The sequence below is a fragment of the Lissotriton helveticus genome, chromosome 1_1, assembly GCF_964261635.1.
Source record: "Lissotriton helveticus chromosome 1_1, aLisHel1.1, whole genome shotgun sequence".
Classification (NCBI taxonomy): domain Eukaryota; kingdom Metazoa; phylum Chordata; class Amphibia; order Caudata; family Salamandridae; genus Lissotriton; species Lissotriton helveticus.
Genome location: NC_136057.1, coordinates 1,298,944,711 through 1,298,966,944, shown reverse-complemented (window position 1 = coordinate 1,298,966,944; position 22,234 = coordinate 1,298,944,711). Strand labels below are relative to the sequence as shown.

General features: G+C 45.8%; 1 protein-coding gene across 4 annotated transcripts in view; it reads right to left on the bottom strand.

The window, feature by feature from the left end:
* The window catches only part of NIBAN3 (niban apoptosis regulator 3), a 143,357-nt gene that overhangs the window by 61,659 nt on the left and 59,464 nt on the right, over positions 1–22,234 (bottom strand). For 2 of the 4 annotated variants that reach the window (XM_078681223.1, XM_078681238.1), the window contains exons 4-8: positions 21,075–21,189; positions 18,356–18,514; positions 17,620–17,735; positions 14,045–14,149; positions 10,151–10,313 (exon numbers count right to left, since the gene is read on the bottom strand). In XM_078681223.1, coding sequence (XP_078537349.1) covers positions 10,151–10,313; positions 14,045–14,149; positions 17,620–17,735; positions 18,356–18,514; positions 21,075–21,189 — 658 coding nt within the window. The remainder of the gene's footprint in view (positions 1–10,150; positions 10,314–14,044; positions 14,150–17,619; positions 17,736–18,355; positions 18,515–21,074; positions 21,190–22,234) is intronic. The other 2 variants (XM_078681229.1, XM_078681244.1) reach the window with 2 other exon arrangements.

Below are 22,234 nucleotides of genomic sequence, written 5' to 3'. Positions count from 1 at the left end.
TTGCCTCGCTTGATGGCTTCATACCGGTGAAAACCCTACAGAAGAGGGAGAAACGAGTGGGCTCCGCCCCTTGGTTCACAGCTGAGCTCCGCCGGCTTAAGAAAGGATGCAAGAGACTGGAAAGGGCCTGGAGGAAGAAATTTGATGCGGCCAGGCGTAAGGACTATTGGACAGCGATGAGAGCCTATAAAGCGGCCCTCCGCCTGGCAAAAGCACAATTTTTTGAGGAGCGAATACAACTTGCCTCAAACTCCTCCAGGGAGACCTTTAAGGTGGTGCAAGAACTGCTAAAAGTTCCTGAGCCAGCAGTCACCCATGACCCTGAGAGGTGTAAGGAGCTGGCTAATTTTTTCCACACCAAAATTGTAAAAATACTCGACTCTCTACCCCAGAGTGTTACTCCTCATGGGATACAAGAAGAACCCCTCCCCACGAGAATAAGAGAGTGTCCTTTCTCCCTTGACACGTTTGGCCCAGTCTCCGAAAGGGAAACATTGAAAGCTATAGTTTCTATAAAAAGCGGTTCTCCCACGGACTCTGTCCCTTTTAAAATTCTAAAACAAGCGGCAGTCGCTGTGGTAGGGCCCATCACGAACCTGATTAATGCCTCCTTTTCTCGTGGTTTGGTGCCACCCACCTGGAAAAAAGCTGTGGTCAAGGCTCTTCTAAAAAAATCTAACCTCGACACGCCTGAGCTGGCCAATTTTAGGCCCATCTCTCTGTTGCCAGGTCTCAGCAAAATTGCCGAGAAACTTGCCAACCATCGACTGTCCAACTTTCTTGAGTCGAATGGTCTGCTCCGAGACTCGCAGACCGGCTTCCGTCCCGGCCAGGGTACCGACACGGCCCTCCTGGCGGTCGTTGAGGAATCGAGGCGTATCTTAGATTCAGGGGGATCAGTGGCAGTGATCCTCCTGGATCTGAGTGCGGCATTCGACACCGTTGACCATCAGGTGCTGACCCAACGGCTATCAAAGGTGGGTGTGGCGGGTGTCGCCCTGAAATGGCTTAGTTCATTTCTGGAAGATCGCTCCTATCAGGTCTGGGAAGGAAGCAACAAGTCTCCATCTATTTCTCTCCAGTGGGGGGTGCCGCAGGGCTCGTCTCTGAGCCCCACATTATTTAATGTTTATATGGCCCCCCTGGAGGATGTGGTGACCCCGTATAACATCAAAATCATCAGCTATGCTGATGATACTCAGCTGGTGGTCGCCCTTCCTCAACTGGTGGAGAACCCTGACTTGTTGTCCTCATGTCTGGCGGACGTCCACACCTGGATGAGCAGTTCGGCTTTGAAGCTGAATGGCTCTAAAACAGAGATTATGCTGCTTGGAAACAAAGCGCCGCTATTGTCACCGGCATGTTGGCCAAGCTGTATGGGTGACTTTCCAACCATGAAAGAGGAGATTAAGAGCCTGGGAGTCTGGCTGGAGCAAGATCTTTCCCTCAGAACCCACGCCAAAAGAACTGCGGGAGTTTGTTTTGCCCTGCTGCGGGCTGCGCGGAAAATTTTCCCGCTTCTTCCTCTTCCATCAAGGAAGTTGCTGATTCAGGGTTTGATAACATCTCGCCTTGATTACAGCAACAGTCTGTTCTTAGGCGCCCCTGAATCGACTTTTAATAAGCTGCAGCAGGTGCAAAACGCGGCAGCTAGACTCCTTATGGGTATCCCCCGAACAGAATCCGCTAGACCCGCTCTCAAAGCACTCCACTGGTTACCAGTGCGGGAGAGAGTACAGTTTAAGGCACTGTCCATCGCCCATAAAACACTCCAGGGCGGTGGGCCTCCTCTTTTAAGGAGCTTGGTAGTGCCTTATAAAGCGAACAGAGCACTGAGGTCGGACCAGAGGTGTCTCCTCCAGGTCCCGAGAGTAAAAAGATCACGCACGGGCGGGAGACGATTCTCTGTGCAGACAGCAATGCTCTGGAACTCCCTCCCCCTAAAACTCCGTGTTGAGACTTGTACCCTGCGCTTTCGCAGAGGGGTGAAAACACATCTGTTCCCCTTGTGAGTCGCTATTATTATTCCTTGATCCCACGGTTGATGCATTGTTCAGAGCGCCGGGATGCCCCAGGGTAGCTGCGCGCTATATAAGTTTTAATAATAATAATAATAATAATAATGAGATCTGCATCCTGACAGAGAATCATTTATCTAAGTTCAAATATCTTCAAATTAAGAGCTGGAATCAGGCGACTGGATTGGAAATTGGAGTTAAGACTGTGTTGGAGGAACTTCTTCAGGGGAAGAGCAGGAAGATCAAGACATCAATTCTGTATTGGACCATTCTGGAAGCAGATGATGCCGATTTTACCTTGCCAGTTCAACTATGGGGAGAGCATGTTCCGGATGCGGAGTTGGAGGAGTCATGGCAAGTATCCTTTGATTTCCTACATACCACAGTCTCTCCCGCCAATTTAAAACGCAACCATCTTTATTCTCTTCACAGAGTATATTGGTCTCCTGCTAGGCTTACCAAATTTTCTAAAGGCCCGATTCCCTGTTGCCCAAAGTGTAAGCAGGAAAAAGCGGACGACCTTCATATGTTTTTAACTTGTCCTGTTCTACGCAATTTTCGGTCTACTGTATCGGAAGGTATGAAGAATTTGTTTAACTTTGATATACAGGTCTGTATATCACTTATATTTTTGGGTATTTTTAGTAATTATGAGTCACTTCCTCAAGATATAAATAAGTTGTCTTTATATTTAATTATTCTGGCTTGCAGAGAAATATGAAAACTTGGGGTTAAAGATACTGCACCTTCATACCTAGATTGGATAAACGCAATCAAACACACATTGAACTTAGACAGGGCAGATTGGAAGAGAAGGAAGCATTTCTGGATTCCCTGCATTCATTGGTTGAATAGGATGTAACTGTTGTTGTCCAATGATTATGCCTTTTTGCAGTGTGAATCATCACCCCAGGATCAGTTCTAGGGCCTGGGAAGATAGACTGACTGAATTGACTACCTCTTTTTGGTATCCTGTGGGTATCAGCAGAAAGTGCATCCTTTAAGATCTTCAGAGTTACAATTTATTTAAGGAGGGGCCCATCTGCTGCGTAGCAGATGGTATGGATTTGGTACTCTGAGATTATCTTTTGGCGTATGAGGACATACAAAAAATAAAAAATAATAAAAAAAACACACACAACCACACACACACACACAACCACACACACAACCACACACACCAACCACACACACAACCACAACCACACACATACAACCACACACACAACCACACACACAACCACACACACAACCACACACATAACCACACATACAACCACACACACACAACCAGACAACCACACACACACAACCACAACCACACATACATGCAACCACACACACAACCACACACACAACCACACACAACCACACACAAAACAGCACACATCTACACACACAACCACACACAACCACACATACAACCACACACAACCACACACACAAAACCACACACACACAACCACACACACACACAACCACACACACACACACAAGCACACACAAGAACACACACAACCACACACATAACCACACACATAACCACACACACACAACACACACACAACCACACACACAACCACACACACACAACCACCCACACACCCACACACACACAACCACACACACACAACCACACACATACAACCACACAACCACACACCCACACAACCACACACAAACACACACACACACCTACACACACACAACCACACACACACACACAGTCACACACAACCACAACCACACACACAACCACACACAACCACCCACACACAGAACCACACACACAACCACACACACAACCACACACACAACCACACACACACAACCACACACACAACCACACCGTCAGTGCACACTTTCACCAGGCACAGACACCATCAGTCGTCAGTGCTCACTTTCACCGGGCACAATCACCACCAGCCGTCAGTGCACGCTTTCACTGGGCACAAACACCACCAGCCGTCAGTGCACGCTTTCACCAGGCACAAACACCACCAGCCATCAGTGCATGCTTTCACCAGGCACACACACACCACCAGCCATCAGTGCACGCTTTCATCAGGCACGCACACACCACCAGCCGTCAGTGCACGCTTTCACCAGGCACACACAGACCACCAGCCATCAGTGCACGCTTTCATCAGGCACACACCACCAGCCGTCAGTGCACGCTTCCACCAGGCACACACACCACCAGCTGTCAGTGCATACTTCCACCAGGCACACACACCACCAGCCATCAGTGCACAATTTCTACAGGCACACACACCACCAGCCATCAGTGCACACATCAATTGTTAACGCATCCACAATTAACTATTGTAGCAATCGCAGTATGGCACACTTTACTTTCAAACATATTCATCTAAAGCGCAGCATGCCACCAGTGCTACAAAAATAAATACACATTTTTTGGCCTGCAGTTTATAGACTTTTGTTGCAATTGGTGTTGCAATATTTAGCAATGCCAATAGCTCAAACTTAATTAATGCGAGACCTATTGCATTGCAAATGCTTGTTTCATGTGAGAGACCGTTCCAGAGTTCAGTACACTTCGTTGCAAGTTTATTTTCCCTCCAAGTATTTACCTCCTCCATTCGGGGATGAAAAGGTTAGTGTCTTTGTTAGAGTGTAGCTTTCATCCAGACTTGGCCTGAGTAACTAACTCTATGAGGTATTTTGGGGGATCTTTGAGTTACCTTCCAGATGATGCAGAGGGTGTTCAATGTAATGTGATTGCATGACATTGTGTGTGGTGACCAGAGTGATCAGATATATCTTCCTGTACCTGCATTTGTAATGCATCCTAGTAGAGTGTATTTTACAACCAATCAGGTCTCATGGCCTCCAGTGATGAGGAACTCTGCCATGCTGTACACACTCAGGAATTTTGGCGACGTGACTCATGTGGCAATCCCCTGCTGTTTCTTCATCTTATAGGATAGTGTATGCTATTTACATAAAGGTCAGTGTGAATCTGTACACATCAGTGGATTCCCAACAGCCAATTTTTAAAGAACATTCATGCGGAAAACTGTACTTGCTAAAGGTTGAAAGGGGAGATTCTAAACAGTGATAGCAACCCAAGGTAAAAGTTTCAATCATTTAAATTAATACTTGTAAAAACCACAACTGGTTGGGCATCATATTGAATCACTTTTAGGGGTAACGCTTTCTTCCTGGACCCTGAATATGAAGTGGGCAGGGAATACTGAAGAATTTACTGCACCCGGTAAATAATGTCACTCCTGGGCGAGGTATTAACTGGTTGTGATAAATATCTCCTATTATGGGTTAGTGATGGGACATTGAACTTCGCATGTACCAGATTTTTCCTGCACACTATCCTCTGATAAATGTTGGCTCCTATTTGTGCAGGGATGACATATTTCCTCCATCACGCTCATGAGCCTGGCAGTGAGCTCTGGGTGCCCGGTAACTGAATGTGATAATATCAACACCAACACTTTTGTTTGCATAAAGAAGTTAAGTATACACAGCACCTCAGTTAACACCATTACTAGCAGGAGGGCCCTGATCTGGATACTCACAGGACATAAAGCTCTTTACATCTTCCCGCATGTCGCACTGTGAATGTGTAAGTTTAATGGCTTCCATGAGAAAGCAAGCTATGTGACTGTTCTTAAACATAATAAAATAATGATATATTTGACAGAATGGATTAACATATGGGGTACACAGCTGTGTATTATTTTTAAGAGTACATTATTGTTCCAACAGAAAGCCAAAGTCACCTTTAAAAAAATTTGGCCTGCATAAAATAATGCTTAGATGGCCACATCTTTCTGGTTGGTGGATGATGAGGATGGTGGCAAGGGATAGCTCACCCATGATAGCACCCTGTGTAGTGTACTCAAGGGGGGACTAAGCCGGTGTAGACGTCTCCCGCACTGCCTTTGAGGCCACTAATGTCTAGTTGTCACTAACCACATAGGTGCAGAACCCCTGACCAGTCTGCTGTGGCTGGTCCAGTATTGGGCCAGTGGAGTTAGTTCTGTGCAAGAACAGCAGGGAGTAAGTGGTGGGCCTTCATGGAAAGGTAGTCATGGCACCCCAAATCTGTGCCAAATCCAGGCTGATATTTGGTGCATACCTTTTATTTCCACTTTGTGTTACCTTCCCAGTGGCCATGGTTAAGCCGGGTCCTCATAGTCACAGGTTCAAATCCGGTGGGTCCACTCAGCCTTTCATCTTTCTGAGGTCAATAAAATTAAACCATGGAGTTGGGTAACAAACATCTGTTATTCAGCGTCAAGGTGCCCTTGGGTGAACGTTTGCTTTACAAATACTTATGCTATGTTACTGGTGGAATCTTCTCAGCGTAGGATCTTACTCAACAGAGTATCTGCACCCCCCATGGGAGGAGCCACTTTGGTGATAAAACATTAAGGCCAAAACCCACCAAAGTATTCCTTCCCATGGTGGATCCTGCAACTTTGGTGGACAACCCTCCTGTGCCCTGCTGGTTAATCCTTCATAAGGTGAATTTTCAACAGCTGCCTTGTCAGAGGGAGTAAGTCCGCCAACCTGAGTCAAAAGGCGGCTGTTTGTTGTGTAATTAAAAACAAGATACATGGTTTTACTGTCATTTCAGTAATCCTATTTCGGCCACATCCAGTAAGGCGACCCTAAGCTTAGCCGCCTGTTTCTCCGTGTAGGACAGAATAAACCTTTCTAATTCAGAAGTTGCATTAATATATGAAAGTATGGGTTGTCTCAACGCATCAAGATATATTTTAAATACAGGCACATTGGACATTAAAGGTGAGGGGGTAACATGGTCAACTAGAGCATGGACGTCAATTCACAAAAATGCTAGGGGTAGTGGAAGGGACATCAAAGGAAATTACATCACATCAGGGCCTATTTCAAAGTGGAATACTCTGCTAAAAGAGTTTCCATTGTTTTAAAGCTGAAAATAAATGATTATGAGTTGGGCTCCCGGTTTTATGGTGTTTATTTTCTTGACCTTTCCGTCTGTATTTATCCATATTTATTTTTTGCAAATTTTATCTGTATTTATCCATTTTTATTTCGGGGTTTGCAAGACAAATGAGGCAAAATTAGTACATTTCCACATTTATTTAAACAATAAATGTATACTCCTTATCTGAATGTATGACCGATTTCAATAGTATGAAGTCCGACAGATGATAAATCAATGCACATATATGAAATATGAACATTTCAGTTTCAACCTTTTGCATATATACTGGAATTAAAGCCTCTTAACAATAATTTATTTAACCGCTTACCTGTAAATCTGCACAACTATTGGACTGACAGTCATGAATGACAGTATTTAAATCACTCAAAAAAATAGACTAATTTCCGTTTTTATCCACATTTATAGATAAATACATCCAGGAAAATAAATAGTTTTCTGTCTGTATCTGTAAAAATCAGTAAAAACGGAAACCAGGGAGCCTTAATTATGAGTTAAATAAAGTGTCGGAAAAATGCCGCTAAATTTCCATATTTGTGCCGCTAAATTTGCTAATCCATGCCGCTATATCCTGGGGGGGGGGGGGGTCTGTCTAATTCGCGCTATATAAAACTTTAAAAAAAATACTGCATTTCTGAGATTTTGAATATAGGAATTTGCAGATCATTTTTTTGTTTTGTGTGATTGAGATGTCAAGTGTCTCACGTCTCCAAAGTTTAATATATATTTAATTACATTTTTATGTGTGTATTTATATCAAATTATTTGATTATTTATGTAAATAGTGTGTATAAAAATGTATAAGGTATACACATCTCTCTTTTGCTATATGAATATATTATTATATACATTTTGTATTTTAATATAAAAGTTCATGTTAAGTGTAAATCACTCTGGCACCTTTGTGTAAGATGGTATTTGTACAGAAATCCTAAATCCCAAAATAAATAAAAGTCAATCATTTTTCCTGAGTTATGTAGCCCAGAGTATGGCTCAGCGAGCGGAACAGCTGTCGCTGACAATTGTCCATTTGTATTCCAGCACAGCAGACTTATCCTTCCGACTACCATAAATTGAGTAACAGTATCTTCTGCAATTTACAGTACTTGGAAATAGTAGAAGTGCACCTCAAAACACTGTATTAAACAAACATTGGCAAAGCCTATCAGCCTGGCTTGCATTTGAAGTCCTGACTAAAACAGATTGAAAGAAAACTTGTACATTGAATAATTGAATAATAAAACAAAATGATTGCTTTCTGTATGCGTTTACATCCATGAGAAAAAAAAAATGTGTGATGATTGAGAGTACTTTTGGGATGTACAATAGGCTCTCTGAAGTACCACATAGGCAGCAAAATTATGCACTAAACACCCAATAGCCAACTGTGTGTAATTTAAAAAGATGCATGTCTTACGCTGACAGTAGTTGTAGAGCTGCTAGCCAGTACCTAGAGTGTAGGTTTACACTGAGGGTTGTCCTACAGTGTAATAATAGCGTGTTTGAAGCTTTGGATGTAAATGTTATTTCACCACCTGGTGGCTGTGACAGGGATAATAGGTCTTCATGAGCTGGCACTGTGGGTCTCATGCTGACACCTACTGGTTTGTGCTTAAAGAGGAAGTGGTAGAGCGACACCTGCTGGTCGGAGATAGGAGAGCTACTTAGATGATGACCCAAGCAGCGGCTAAAGGTGGTGAAGGAGGCATGAGAGAGGCTCTTTGAGAGACTCTCGGTGCTCATGGCTGGGAGCGCCGATGAAGGAAAGTCTGTGGCCTTCATACTAAGGGACAGATTTACCAATTTCTCATATGGCGTAGTGCAGCAGCAAATTCTGCGTTGCGCTGAGTAAGAAGGAGAGAGCAGGAGAGCAGGGCCGGACTGGCCTTAGTGGGCACTGGCCGTTTCCAGGGTGGGGGCTGGTTTTGGACCCCTGAGTGGCTGTTTTTATTTCCGGAGGGCAGTTTTATCGGCCCCCTTTAACAAAAGCTGCTGCAGTGTTTTCCACATGCCCACTCCCTCCCCGGGGGACGATCAGACTCAATTGCTGGGGCCGGGTTGCGTTCCCAGTATGGCTGTGCAGGAGAGCACCAAATTTAAAGAAATATGGCACTCTCCTCCCCTCTCCCTAGCGCGGGCGCTGAAAGGAGACTCTATGCGCCATAGTGCAAGGGTGTCTCCGTGAGACAAGCATAGGTTTTGTACTGGAAGCATACCCTTCCAGAACAAAATACTATGCTTAGACTAATTTTTTTATAAATTCCCAGTTTGCATGTGTGCGCTGTACAGTTCAGCATAAATATGTAGTCAGAAAATAAAGGAGAAAAAATGCATTTCTCCTTAACCCGTTTGGCGCTTATGACGAGCTCAGCTCGTCACAAGGCACAGTGGGGCTAATTCCCCTCCTGTGCGGGCGTTCCATGGGAGTGGGCGGAGTCGTGACGAGCTCAGCTCATCATGAGCACAGCTCCAGTGTGCAGCATGACGAGCTGGGCTCGTCACGAGCACCGCGGCGCTGTTCGCAGCTCCCCTCCCCCCACGCCGCGGGGGAATTAGCCCCGCATGGAAGGTGTTAATAGCACTTGATTGAAGGGTGCACTATTTTCTGACACTAAACCCAATCTACTTTATTTAGTAAATTGGGTTTAGTGTCAGAAACCTTGGGTGGTGCATGGCTTGGGTGGTTGCATGAGAATGCTCATGCACCACTATTGGTACGCACCCTTGGCGCTAACTAATGCAAAGCAGCGCTATGTGCTGCTTCACGTTACTTAAGAAAATCGGACCAAAAGTTTTGCGCCAAATACGATGTAAACGGTGTAAAATCTTAGTGAATCTGCTGCTGAGTGTGATATTTATCACAGATGTGCATGTAGTGACTGTAATGTGACAGTGGTTAGGACCTCACACAAGGCAGGGGGCGCTACGGGAATACTCAGATATTTCATACAACGATTTAAGGCTGGCAGGGGTGGGAAGGATCAGCCTGGCAGATGACTGACTCCTCCCCAGCTCTATCACCTCCAGAAGTACCAACCCATGAAAAACTTTCCAGATTCCCAGTTGAGGCTGGTCCATCTTTTAATCTGGTGCTTTAGTCACATGAAAGCAGTAGACAGTCACAGGAAACCCTAACAAAATCAGCCAAAATTCACATCACCTTCCAGTTTTTCTGAAATTTGGTCTTTCAGGGCCCGCAGCTGATCCAAATCTGGGCGGATTTTCTTCTCCAATGTTCTGTGCAGGGTCTCTTTCTCCTCCTTAAAACCCTCGAGCTCTTTGGAGACTTGGGTGAGGATCAGGGAGTACACCTCCTGTAGGAACTGAGAGAAACAGCACCTCAGGGAACAGAGAGAAATAACAGAGAGCACACCATCTGCAGAGACTGATGGACACAGAGGAGAGTACACCACCTGCAGGAACTGAGAGAAACAGCAGAGAGTTCAACGCCTACAGGAACTGAGAGAACCAGCAGAGAGTTTAACACCTGCAGGAACTGAGAGAAACAGCAGAGAGTTCAACACCTGCAGGAACTGAGAGAAACAGCAGAGAGTTCAACACCTGCAGGAACTGAGTGAAACAGCAGAGAGTTCAACACCTGCAGGAACTGAGAGAAACAGCTGAGAGTTCAACACCTGCGGGAACTGAGAGAATCAGCAGAGAGTACAACACTTACAGGAACTGAGAGAAACAGCAGAGAGTTCAACACCTGCAGGAACTGAGAGAAACAGTAGAGAGTTCAACACCTGCAGGAACTGAGAGAAACAGCAGAGAGTTCAACACCTGCAGGCACTGAGAGAAACAGCAGAGAGTTCAACACCTGCAGGAACTGAGAGAATCAGCAGAGAGTTCAACACCTGCAGGAACTGAGAGAAACAGCAGAGAGTTCAACACCTGCAGGAACTGAGAGAAACAGCAGAGAGTTCAACACCTGCAGGAACTGAGAGAATCAGCAGAGAGTACAACACCTACAGGAACTGAGAGAAACAGCAGAGAGTTCAACACCTGCAGGAACTGAGAGAATCAGCAGAGAGTACACCACCTACAGGAACTGAGAGAAACAGCAGAGAGTTCCACACCTGCAGGAACTGAGAGAAATAGCAGAGAGTTCAACACCTGCAGGAACTGAGAGAAACAGCAGAGAGTTCAACAGCTGCAGGAACTGAGAGAAACAGCACCCCAGGGAACAGAGGGAAATAACAGAGAGTACAACACCTGCAGAGACTAATGGACACAGAGGAGAGTACACCACCTGCAGGAACTGAGAGAAACAGCAGAGAGTTAAACACCTGCAGGAACTGAGAGAAACAGCACCCCAGGGAACAGAGAGAAATAACAGAGAGTACAACACCTGCAGAGACCGATGGAAACAGAGGAGTACACCACCTGCAGGAACCGAGAGAACCAGCAGAGAGTTCAACACCTGCAGGAACTAACAGAATCAGCAGAGAGTATACCTCCTGTAGGAACTGAGAAAAATAACAGAGAGTACAACACCTGCAGGGACTGATGGGAACAGCAGAGAGTACACCACCTGCAGGAACTAAGAGAAACAGCAGAGAGTTCAACACTTGCAGCGACTGAGAGAAACAGCACCTCAGGGAACAGAGAGAAATAACAGAGAGTACAACACCTGCAGAGACTGATAGAAACAGCTGGGAGTACACCACCTGCAGGAACTGAGAGCAACAGCAGAGAGTTCAACACCTGCAGGAACTGAGAGAATCAGCAGATAGTACAACACTTACAGGAACTGATAGAAACAGCTGGGCGTACACCACCTGCAGGAACTGAGAGAAACAGCAGAGAGTACAACACCTGCAGGAACTGAGAGAAACAGCAGAGAGTTCAACACTTACAGGAACTGAGAGGATCAGCAGGGAGTTCAACACCTGCAGGAACTAAGAGAAACATCAGAGAGTTCAAAACCTACATGAACTGAGAGAACCAGCAGAGAGTTTAACACCTGTAGGAACTGAGAGAAATAGCAGAGACTTCAACACCTGCAGGAACTAAGAGAAACAGGAGAGAGTACCACACCTGCAGGAACTGAGAGAAACAGCAGAGAGTACAACACCTGCAGGAACTAAGAGAAACAGCAGAGAGTTCAACATCTGCAGGAACTGAGAGAAACAGCAGAGAGTTCAACACCTACAGGAACTGAGAGAAACAGCAGAGAGTTCAACGCCTACAGGAACTGAGAGGATCAGCAGAGAGTTCAACACCTACAGGAACTGAGAGGATCAGCTGAGAGTTCAACACCTGCAGGAACTGAGAGAAACAGCACCTCAGGGGACAGAGAGAAATAACAGAGAGTACAACACCTGCAGAGACTGATGGAAACAGAGGACAATATACCACCTGCAGGAACTGAGAGAAACAGCAGAGAGTTCAACACCTGCAGGAACTGAGAGAATCAGCAGAGAGCACAACACCTTCTGGAACTGAGAGAAACAGCAGAGAGTTCAACACCTGCAGGTACTGAGAAAAAACAGCAGAGAGTTCAACACCTACAGGAACTGAGAGAACCAGCAGAGAGTTTAACATCTGCAGGAACTGAGAGAAACAGCAGAGAGTTCAACACCTGCAGGAACTGAGAGAAACAGCAGAGAGTAGAATACCTGCAGGAACTAAGAGAATCAGCAGAGAGTTCAACACCTGCAGGAACTGAGAGAATCAGCAGAGAGTTCAACACCTGCAGGAACTGAGAGAAACAGCAGAGAGTTCAACACGTGCAGGAACTGAGAGAAACCGCAGAGAGTTCAATGCCTGCAGGAACTGATGGAAACAGCAGAGAGTTCAACACCTGCAGGAAGTGATGGAAACAGAAGAGACTACAACACTTGCAGGAAGTGATTGGAGCAGAAGAGAGTACTACACCTGTGAGAACTGATGGAAACAGCAGAGAGTACAACACATGCAGGAAGTGATGGATACATAGGATAGCACTGCTGATGTAGGAAGTAATGGAAGCAACAGAGAGTACACTTCCTGCAGGAACTGCAAGAAACAGCAGAGAATACAACACCTGCAGGAAGTGATGGAGGCAGCAAAGAGTACCACCACTGCAGGAACTGAGAGAAACAGCAGAGAGTACAACACCTGCAGGAAGTGATGGAAACAGACGGGAACTGCAGAGGCCCCCAGTCCTTCAGGAACTGAGAGGAACAGCAGGGCCTACATGTCATGCCGGTACTGAATGAAACAGCGGTTTGCGCAGCGCTTGCATGAATTCAGAGAAACAGCAGTTAGTGCACCTAATGCAGGAACTACATGGAGTACACAACACCCGTTCTGCAGTAACCGAGAAAAACAGCAGGGAGTTAATATCTTGAAGGAACGTAAGAATGAAGCGAGCCGTAGAAAGACTTGGAACCTTAACTTCGGGTCGCTTAGGGTCGCTTCCGCAGGACCACGCTTCAGGTGCTCAATTTGTAAAACAATAAGTGCCGGGGCCCTTGTCAGGAGGCCACTTCCATTTGCACCACCCATTGCCTCTGTCAGCGCTGCCAATTACAGTAAGATTTTAACTACTGACTATCACACTACTACAAGTGGGCCAGTTCCGACTGTTCCAGGCCCCCAAATCTATAAGAATGGCTTTGGCAGCATGTTTTAGTCGTTTTTAATGTATATTGAATTAATAAAAAACTGTTGTTGCTCTTCTCTCTAAATTAGACAAACAGCACCACCATCTGGCAGACTGTCATAAGTGCCGGTGCTGAGCACCGGAAACCACCAGCTCAAATTAACCACTGCTCGCTTCCTATCGGAACCAGCATGAACGCACTTCATGCAAGAACATTAGTGGCTATCTCAAAATAAACATGCTAATTTGGAAAATGCAGATTTCACAGTCACACAAACTGCTTCTTTCGATGCCAGTAGTCAGTGTTAGGAATGCAGAACAAGTACCGGAATGCAATGTAAAAACCAACACTGGGGTCTCAGAGGAACATGTACTTTAAGTATTAAGGCACGTCAGGGCGTTGGGTGAGTGATCGTTGAGAGTCTTAGCGAGGGGTTGTTGAAGGCTCAGGCTGGAGGGACCCACCTGGAACCAGGCACTCTGTTGCCGTAATTCAGCCCCTCTTCTGAGTGGTGCAGCGCTTGACTCCAGGACAGGGAGCAAATCTTCCATCACAAGGTTACTAAGGATCTGTGAGCGCAAAATAGAAAAAAAAATAGAAGTATTTCAATAAAGTGTAGAACCAGGGAAGAAGGGCATGTAGTAATAACAACATTTTATATACCACTACGTAGTATACTTTTGCTATAAATATCAGACTTTACTATCACCTAATTTATGGCACTGGGGGCATATTTGCAATGAAATTGTGCAACGCAGCGCTGCAAGCTATTTTGCTGCGCCAGGCTCCTTAATTTTTAAAATGCAGGGATTTCACCATATTTACAAGAATATGGCACACCCCTGTGCCGACGCACAGACAGCAGCTGTGCGCCAATGCAGGCACCCTTGCACCAGGGTGCAAGGGTGCCTGCGTTGCCTACATGATTGTGTTTGTGCAGGTTGGGGCACTTTCCTGCACAAAAACACTCATTACCAGTGTTGTGTTCCTTCCATGTGTGCTACAGGATGTAGCACACATAGAAAGAATAAAACTGGGGTGGTGTTGTAAGCAAAAAAACAATAGATTTAGGCCCAGATCTCTGTGCTGGGGGTGATTGTTTGACCTTGTTCAGCATTTCGTCCATCAATTGTTCTTTTTGCATTTGTCACCCCAAGTGGGACAGGGAGGGTCAGATGTTGGTTCCGTGCTTGCCATGCCACTGGATTCAGGCTATCCTGGCTGATAAGTGGTGATACCACGAAACCGGTCCTAAGATGCTTGTTTCTGGTCCAGAGAGGACCTGGACTGGCAGTTAGGGCTGGACTGTTCCCATGGGGAGCAGGGTGAAGACTGAATTGCATTTGGCTAGGTCCCAACTAGGGTGGTGTGGTGAGCAAAAGAACTATGGATTTAGGCCCAGATCTCTGTACTGGCAGTGAGTGCTTAACATTGTTCAGAATCCTGTCCATTAATTATTCTCACTAGATGAAGCCAGATCCTTAACTTGCCTTCAGTGGAACTCTGTTACCAATAAACATGGCCTATAAGCAGGGCCAATGGAATTATGTGATTTTGCAACAGTGGCGAGTTTTGCATAATTATACATTTGTACATAATCCATCAACTGCTGCATAATCTGCAGATTTTAACAAAAACATTTTTGTTTCTAACTGGAATGGGTAAAATTATTATAAACATACAGCGACGTGCTGCTGCGCAGTGGGAGGCCCTTTGCAAAGCTGGACTGATCACCTTTTCGATGTTTATTTCTATATTTGGGTATGAAACTGGTACTGATGAGGTGCAACCAATGTCCAGACAGTGTTACCAAGTATAGAAATGACAAAATAATTAAGTAATACTATTACAAAGTGTAGCACCTTATGCTGCATAATTTACTCAATCCTACCACATAAATTGGCCCCCTCCTGCCGCATAATTCCAGTGGTCATGCCTATTAGCCACGGAGTGCGTTCTAAGGCAATGTTTCCTATCCTCTGGTCAGAGACCCCTGGGGGTCTGCAACACCTACTCTGGAAGTCTGCAACTACTTAGAAAATAAAATAATACTAATAGATAAAGAAGCAAAATGTAAAACTGAAAATCTTAAATTGTCTTGTAAATGTGAAGGAATCTGAAATTGGAGGCTAAAAAATAGGTTGGTATCCTCAGATTTATTTGTAGGAGCAGTGCAAATGAATCAAACAGAATGTGCTGAAACAATCCGCGTCCTGCGCTCTCATGCCCACAACCAGGGTGCTGCGTAGTGTGACTTTCCTGTGTTCTAGTAAGCTTCAAGACACTCCCATGCATGCATATCCTGCCCTTCAGCCATTTGGACACTGTTTGGGAATTGACATCCATTCCCAATCCATGCCGGGTTTTGTGGAAGCCAGTCTGCTCATGCTGGAAACTCCATTTCGCATAATCCCCTGCTCACTGCTTAATCTCAACCCCTGCAGGCCAAGGATGGGTGGAGGAATTCAGTTCACCTGTGGCTGGCTGCTGCTAGCCTACTTATACCTGATGCACATGATTACTATGAGCTCTTTTAAGCCCCAGCTCCCTTAAGTCCAGCGTTGGTCATTGTAGCTGTGTACCAGTGATACCGACCCTTGTTTCCTGAGCGTTTGATATCCTTGTTTCCAGAGATTCTGCACTATAGCTATTACTTGTTCGTGAGCTGTAGCTATTTTCCTTGTTCCTGAATTAGACTGCCTGCAGTGCTACCTTGACTCCCGAGCCCTGGCATTCCTTGTTCCTGTTTCTGAGCTATAGTTTTTCCTTGTTCCTGAACTAGCACTGCCTGCAGGGCTACCTTGACTCCTGTGCTTTAGCTAAATTCGTGTTCCATAACCAGCACCGCCTTCAGTGCAACTTTGTTCCCTTGATTCCCTAACCAGCACTATTCTAAAATATCTTTGTAGCAGCCTCTCTTTCTGTTTATCCTTTTGCAGTCCTTGCCTTTCTTCCCATTTCCTTTGTTCCAGTTCCTAGTTTGCGGGCTTTCTATTCCCACTGTCTTGCTTCTAGTTTCCTTGTGTGTCTGTTACTTGCTTTCTGCCAAGTGTGCCCGGTGGTTTTCTTCCTTTCCTGTTAAGCACTCCTCCTTGCTAGCTCCTTGTCTATCATGCTTGTGTTTAGTTCTACACCCTTGCTGTTACTGCCTTGCGGGTTCCTGTTTGATCGCCAGGACCCATGGGTAAAGCTGATAACCTCAGTGGTGTTTCTTGTTCACTGTGAGTATTGTCTTTGAGTTACGTTTATAACATCACTATAGGTATCAACTCCACAGACCTTGCCTTTGCATGTATCCCTATATGTGGGTATTTGCAGTCAGTATCTGTAACAGCAATTGTAGGTGAGGAACTTACCGAGCTTCAGTCTTACCGTGTGGAGCTCCCAAGTGCTTTACCCCACATTCCCTTTGTTGTTAATGTTGTTTTCTATATATGGCTTGCCCATCAATCCTGGGTATTAGGTATACAAAATGCTAAATTGCCTTTTGAATGCCAGCCCTTTCTGAACCTTAGCCATCTTATTCTCTTATACAGAGCTTCCTCTTTGGATTCCCTTTCTCCGTTGTCTCATTGTGTGGCCTGGGGCAGCTCTATACCCAGTATTCGGCATACTTTGTCTTCCCTGCCACTAGTCCTTGCCAGAGTCCCTGACACTTGCCAGTGTCCCGGACTGAGCCCTGACATGTAGTATGGATGATGAGTGGCCTCAATTGAATTTAGAAAAGCTCCAAATTTCTCATTAAATTAAAATTATGATTTTTTATATTTCTTTATGAATTAAATAAAATATTTCATCATTTGAGATTTGTTTGACGAATGTGTGTTTCCAAAATTGTGTGTATTGCTCTGAAGTTCATTTCATCAAAACTGCTTAGGCCAGGGTCCCCGGAATCCAATAATGATCACCTCTGATTCCAGCAATAATTAAGTAGGGGTCCACAGAAGTCCAAAGGTTAAGAATGTGCGTCAATGGGCTCTGGTCAAGGGGGGCAAATGATTCCGGCCTAGCCAAGCACAAACAAGGGGGACTCACAAACCTCTGGCTCGGTGCCCAGCAGGTGGTCCCATGCACCGTAGCGTCCCTTCTCCTGCCGGAAGAAGCGCACTGACTCCAAGAAGGCCTCCACGTGGGACGAGTCTCCTCTCTGCAGAACTGATGGAAGACAGAGGCGGAAGGTCACTTGCAAGGAACAGTGAACCTTGCTGAATATCAGGGGCTGGGTATGCATGGAGAGCGACATGGAGAGAGCACAGAGACCAAAGAATGGGCTGTGCATAAAGAGGAAAACATTGACATAGAGAGGCACACGATGTGTATGAGAACAGCACTAAGGGATCGCATAGACAGCCACAGGATTGGGTGGGTTTAGACACCAACAACAAAAGGTATGCACAGCATAGAAGCAGGTGGGATAAACACACACATCAACAGGTGGAGATGATGAAGCAAGAGGTTGGAAATGCACAACCAGCTACAGAATTGGGGGCTTATTTACAAGCCTCTTGTATGCCACTTTTTTCCACATTAAAAGTGACGCACTGGCGGCACAAGGGGCTTGTAAACACGCCTCTTGGTGTGCACCGTAAGTGCAAGAGGAATGCAACTGGATGGGTGTTCTTTCTTAGAGAATTACAGGACTGAATCTGCATGGCAGTGTATTTATGCCCCGTCCACCCGAGGCCTCTATGGAGGTGGATCCTGTCAGACACCCTTCAGACAAGGGGATTCTTGCTTCCAGTCAGGGTGCCCTGGTTCCAGCCCTGCTGACATACCTGTGTTGTGATGACGGATCCCTTCACGAAGGGCGCACTTCCAGGCGTGGTGTGACTCCGCCGAGCTGCAACAGAAGAAGTAGTGCCGGCAGAAGGGGTGGTAGAGGAAGAGAGGAAAGTCTGTAGGGAGGAAAGGCCACCGGTCTGCAGAGCTCCCAACTGAAAGAAACACAATGCGAATACAGCAACACAATCCTGGGGTTCGAGTGCACTGAGGGAGCACCCTGTGCAGAGAACACTCCTCCCTGTGTCCAGTACCAGGCACCTATGTGTTGTGTGCACGTTTAAATAACATTATTAGTGTCTAGTCGGATAGGCTTCACCAGTGCCTTTTCTTTGTACTTATACAATATACCACTCTCCCAAGGGAATGTGTATCAGGCAACTTTACTTGCCCTTCAGCTCAAGGGTTGACCACCTACTGTACTGTACTGGGGAGAGGTGTGGCGCAGCGGCCAGAGTGGCTGACTCCAGAGCGCGGGGCTTGTAGTTTGATCCCCAACGGCAGCTCAGCTCAGCATCATGTGACTCTGGGCGATAGCTCGCTTAATCTCCCCAACAGCCCCCAGCACCTGGATACCCTTAGGGGTGATAAGTTGCGCTTTATAAATCTGGAATTATTTATTATTATTATATTACCGTTTACATTTTGTATGCTTCCCTCGTGGTCTGTGCATTTTACAGCCTCCCCATTAACTATGTGTTTTTAACAGCTGTCTCTTGAGCTCTATGGGAAGATTTCATAAGTTTTCATACAATGCAGTGCAGCAACCAAATTTGCTCTGCTACATTTCACAATGGGGTGAGCACAGCACAGATCTGTGTCTACCAAGATCAGCCTGCTGCTGGTGTGATTCTGCCCCCCCCCCACAACACACAAACCAGGGGCGTAACACAGGCCCCTGCAGCCCCCGCAGTGCAAGGGGGGGCCCTCACCCTCCAGGGGGCCCCGTCAGCACCACACTTCTGCTGGGGAGCTCTAGATTGAGTCCAAAGGGGGCCCCTTCACGTACCCTGCAGGGGGGCCCCCTCAAGGTTTGTTATGCCACTGACACAAACAGGATGCACAGAGCAATGCACAGCCTTGATCTATGGTGCAGAGGTGCATGAGCGCTGTCAGCCATAGGATTTTTACTGGACGCATACTCTATCAATACCTTTTTAATCCTAGACAAACTAACAAGGATCCCATGTACTGGATATGTGCTATGCGATTCACCACACATAGAATGTATGGGTATTTTTGGAGACCTACAAAATCCGAGATATCGGATAGGGACCTAGTTGTATAAATGTAAATGTAAATGTGGGATACTTGTAAAGCGCACTGTTACTCTACCCGAGTGTCCTGGCGCTGTAGACCGCTGGGGAACCCGTCCTGGTTTTCCCTGTGAGATGCTCCCTTTCTGGGTATCTCCAGGGTGAAACCAGGCATCCCCGGCGTCTGTGGGGGGCCGTTGTAGAGATGAGGCAAGCTTAATGCCCAGAGTTACCGAGTGTGTTCCCTGGTTAGAGTAGGCACTGAGGCGAGAATTATCGAGTCCGTTGACCCTGGTACAAGACCCTGCCGCGTCGGGAATTGAACCCTGGTCCCGGGCCGTTCTCTGCTTACAGGTCTGCTGCCTCTAACCAGTGAGCCACACCTCTCCACAGTTGTAAAAAGGATTATCACTCACTCTGAGTTGGAAAATCGATCAGAAAGGAAAGATTTCCTTTCTTGAGTCCCCTCACTCACCAGGGTTTCCCCACGGTGACATGCTTCATCATTGGGGCCATCTCAACCTGCTGCGGGTTGAGGCGTGCTACGACTTGCAATGAGACGTAGGAGCACTATATAGTGAGGAGCTATGTGAAGAGCAGTGGTGTTGTGGAGTGGGGTGAGTTTAAAAGAACCTAACTAGTCGGCGATAAAACCTTTATTCTGGCTCCTAGTTAGCATATTAAAAAGGAGGTGGGTCTCTAGTGGGCCTAGCTATAATAAGTTAGGGGTCCCTAGTAGACGTCAACATGTTTCGAGCTTCCCCAATGCTCTTTTTCAGGAAAAACACAGGGTCCAGCCCTGTGTGTACCACTCCAAAATGACCTTATGGTGTGTTTTACAGCTTTCTGTTGTACTCTGTGTGATTTGCTGCTTTCTCTTGTATGCATTTTGTGGCTTTCTGTTGGGATCTGTGTGTTTTATGAATTCTCACTGGCTGTGTGTTCAACAGTGCTCTCATAGGTGCTGTGTGTTTTATGTCTTTCTCTCGTGGTCTGTGTGCTTTACAGTTTTCTCCCCTGCTCTGTGTTTTTCACAGCTTCATACATGCCACCATTTTCAGACTGCAAAGAGGGAGAATTTATTTTCTCCATTAACTTACATGGAAGCAGAGGCAATTTTAATCAGGAGACAGCTGAAGCAAAGCTGTTTTGGGCTAACAAAATCGGAAGTCTCCCACTGGTATTGGGTTTGCAGCATTAATGCAGCTTGCTCTTGGACTTTGATTTCTTTAGGGCTTTCTCTTGTGTTTTGTGTGTTTTATGGTCTTCTGTTGGGCTCTGTATGTTGTATAACCTTCTCTTGGGCTCTAAATGTGATGACCTGCTCTAAGGGGTTTCTTTCCTCACCTGTCACTATTTTCAGTCAGCCCACCTACTCTCGTGCCCTCATATGCTGGAAACCTCACAGAAGAGGACCCAGCTGTTGGCCCCAACGCGCCCCATGATGAGCTGGTCTTACCTGTCAGGACCCGAGAAAAGGCGCTCACAAGCTGCGCATACTCCTGGAGAGAGGTGGCCAGCTTGTACCCGGAGAGACTCGAACATGCTTTAGATCGACCGCATTTAGCCTGGACCTGTAGATACAAAACACGCAATCAAAGCCCTGCATCGCTGTGGGATTGCCATTAAACAGAAAATCCTTGAAGTAATCTTTGATGCATTTCAAGAAGCAGCAGATAAGCAGATCCAAGCCCTTCAAGCAAGGTATACATGAACAAAAAGAGAATTTGGAAGAGAGGAGAAAAAAAGTCATATTGAAACTGAAGTAGGAGAGGAAAGAGAGAATAAAGGGGAGTTGAGAGTAGTGCCATCTTTGGACACAATTTACTGGTAATCAATAGAAACAGCTTGTATTTAGAGCCTATGTCCAGCTGTTTCCCTTCACTACAGTCAGGTGCTTAATATGTAAAAAAAAATAAGTGCCAGGGCTCTCGTCAGGAGGCCACTGCAGCTTGCACCACACATTGCTCCCGCTAAACTGCCAATGAAAGTGACAATATACCTACTAACCATCACACTCTTACAGGTGTGCCAGTTTGGACTACTCCAGGCCCCTAAAGCTATAACAATGGCTTGGAGGGCAGGTAATAGTCATTTTTAATGTACATTGAATTAATAACTAACTGTTGTTGTGGTCATCTCTAAATTACCCAGACAGTGCCACCTAATGTCAGTCTGTCACAAGCGCCGGTGTCAGCAATGTAGTGCTAGAGCTGAGCACCGGAAACCAGCGGCTCAAATTAAGAGCTGCTACAGTCAGATACAGTGTTTTAGCTCTTTACGTTTAGTACAGCGCTCAAAGTTAGCATCTTGTATTTAACTTTTTCCTTTTAGTACAGAGCTTGCAGTCAGAGTCAATGTGTAGTTGTTGCAGTGAGTGTAGAGCCGCAGTCTTACCCAATATATAGCTTTTACCAAATAGTATATAGGTTAGAGTCAGATCCAGTGTGTAGCTGCACATAAAAAAACCTTTGAACAAAAAGTAATACATTTTGCATCATTTGATTTGATTTATCCATTTATAGAGTGCATTCATTCATTCTTGTGCGAAGGATTCTATGGTGTGGAATTGCCCAGGTAAAGAGCCTCGTTAGGCCACTAGAAAAACAATATAGGTCT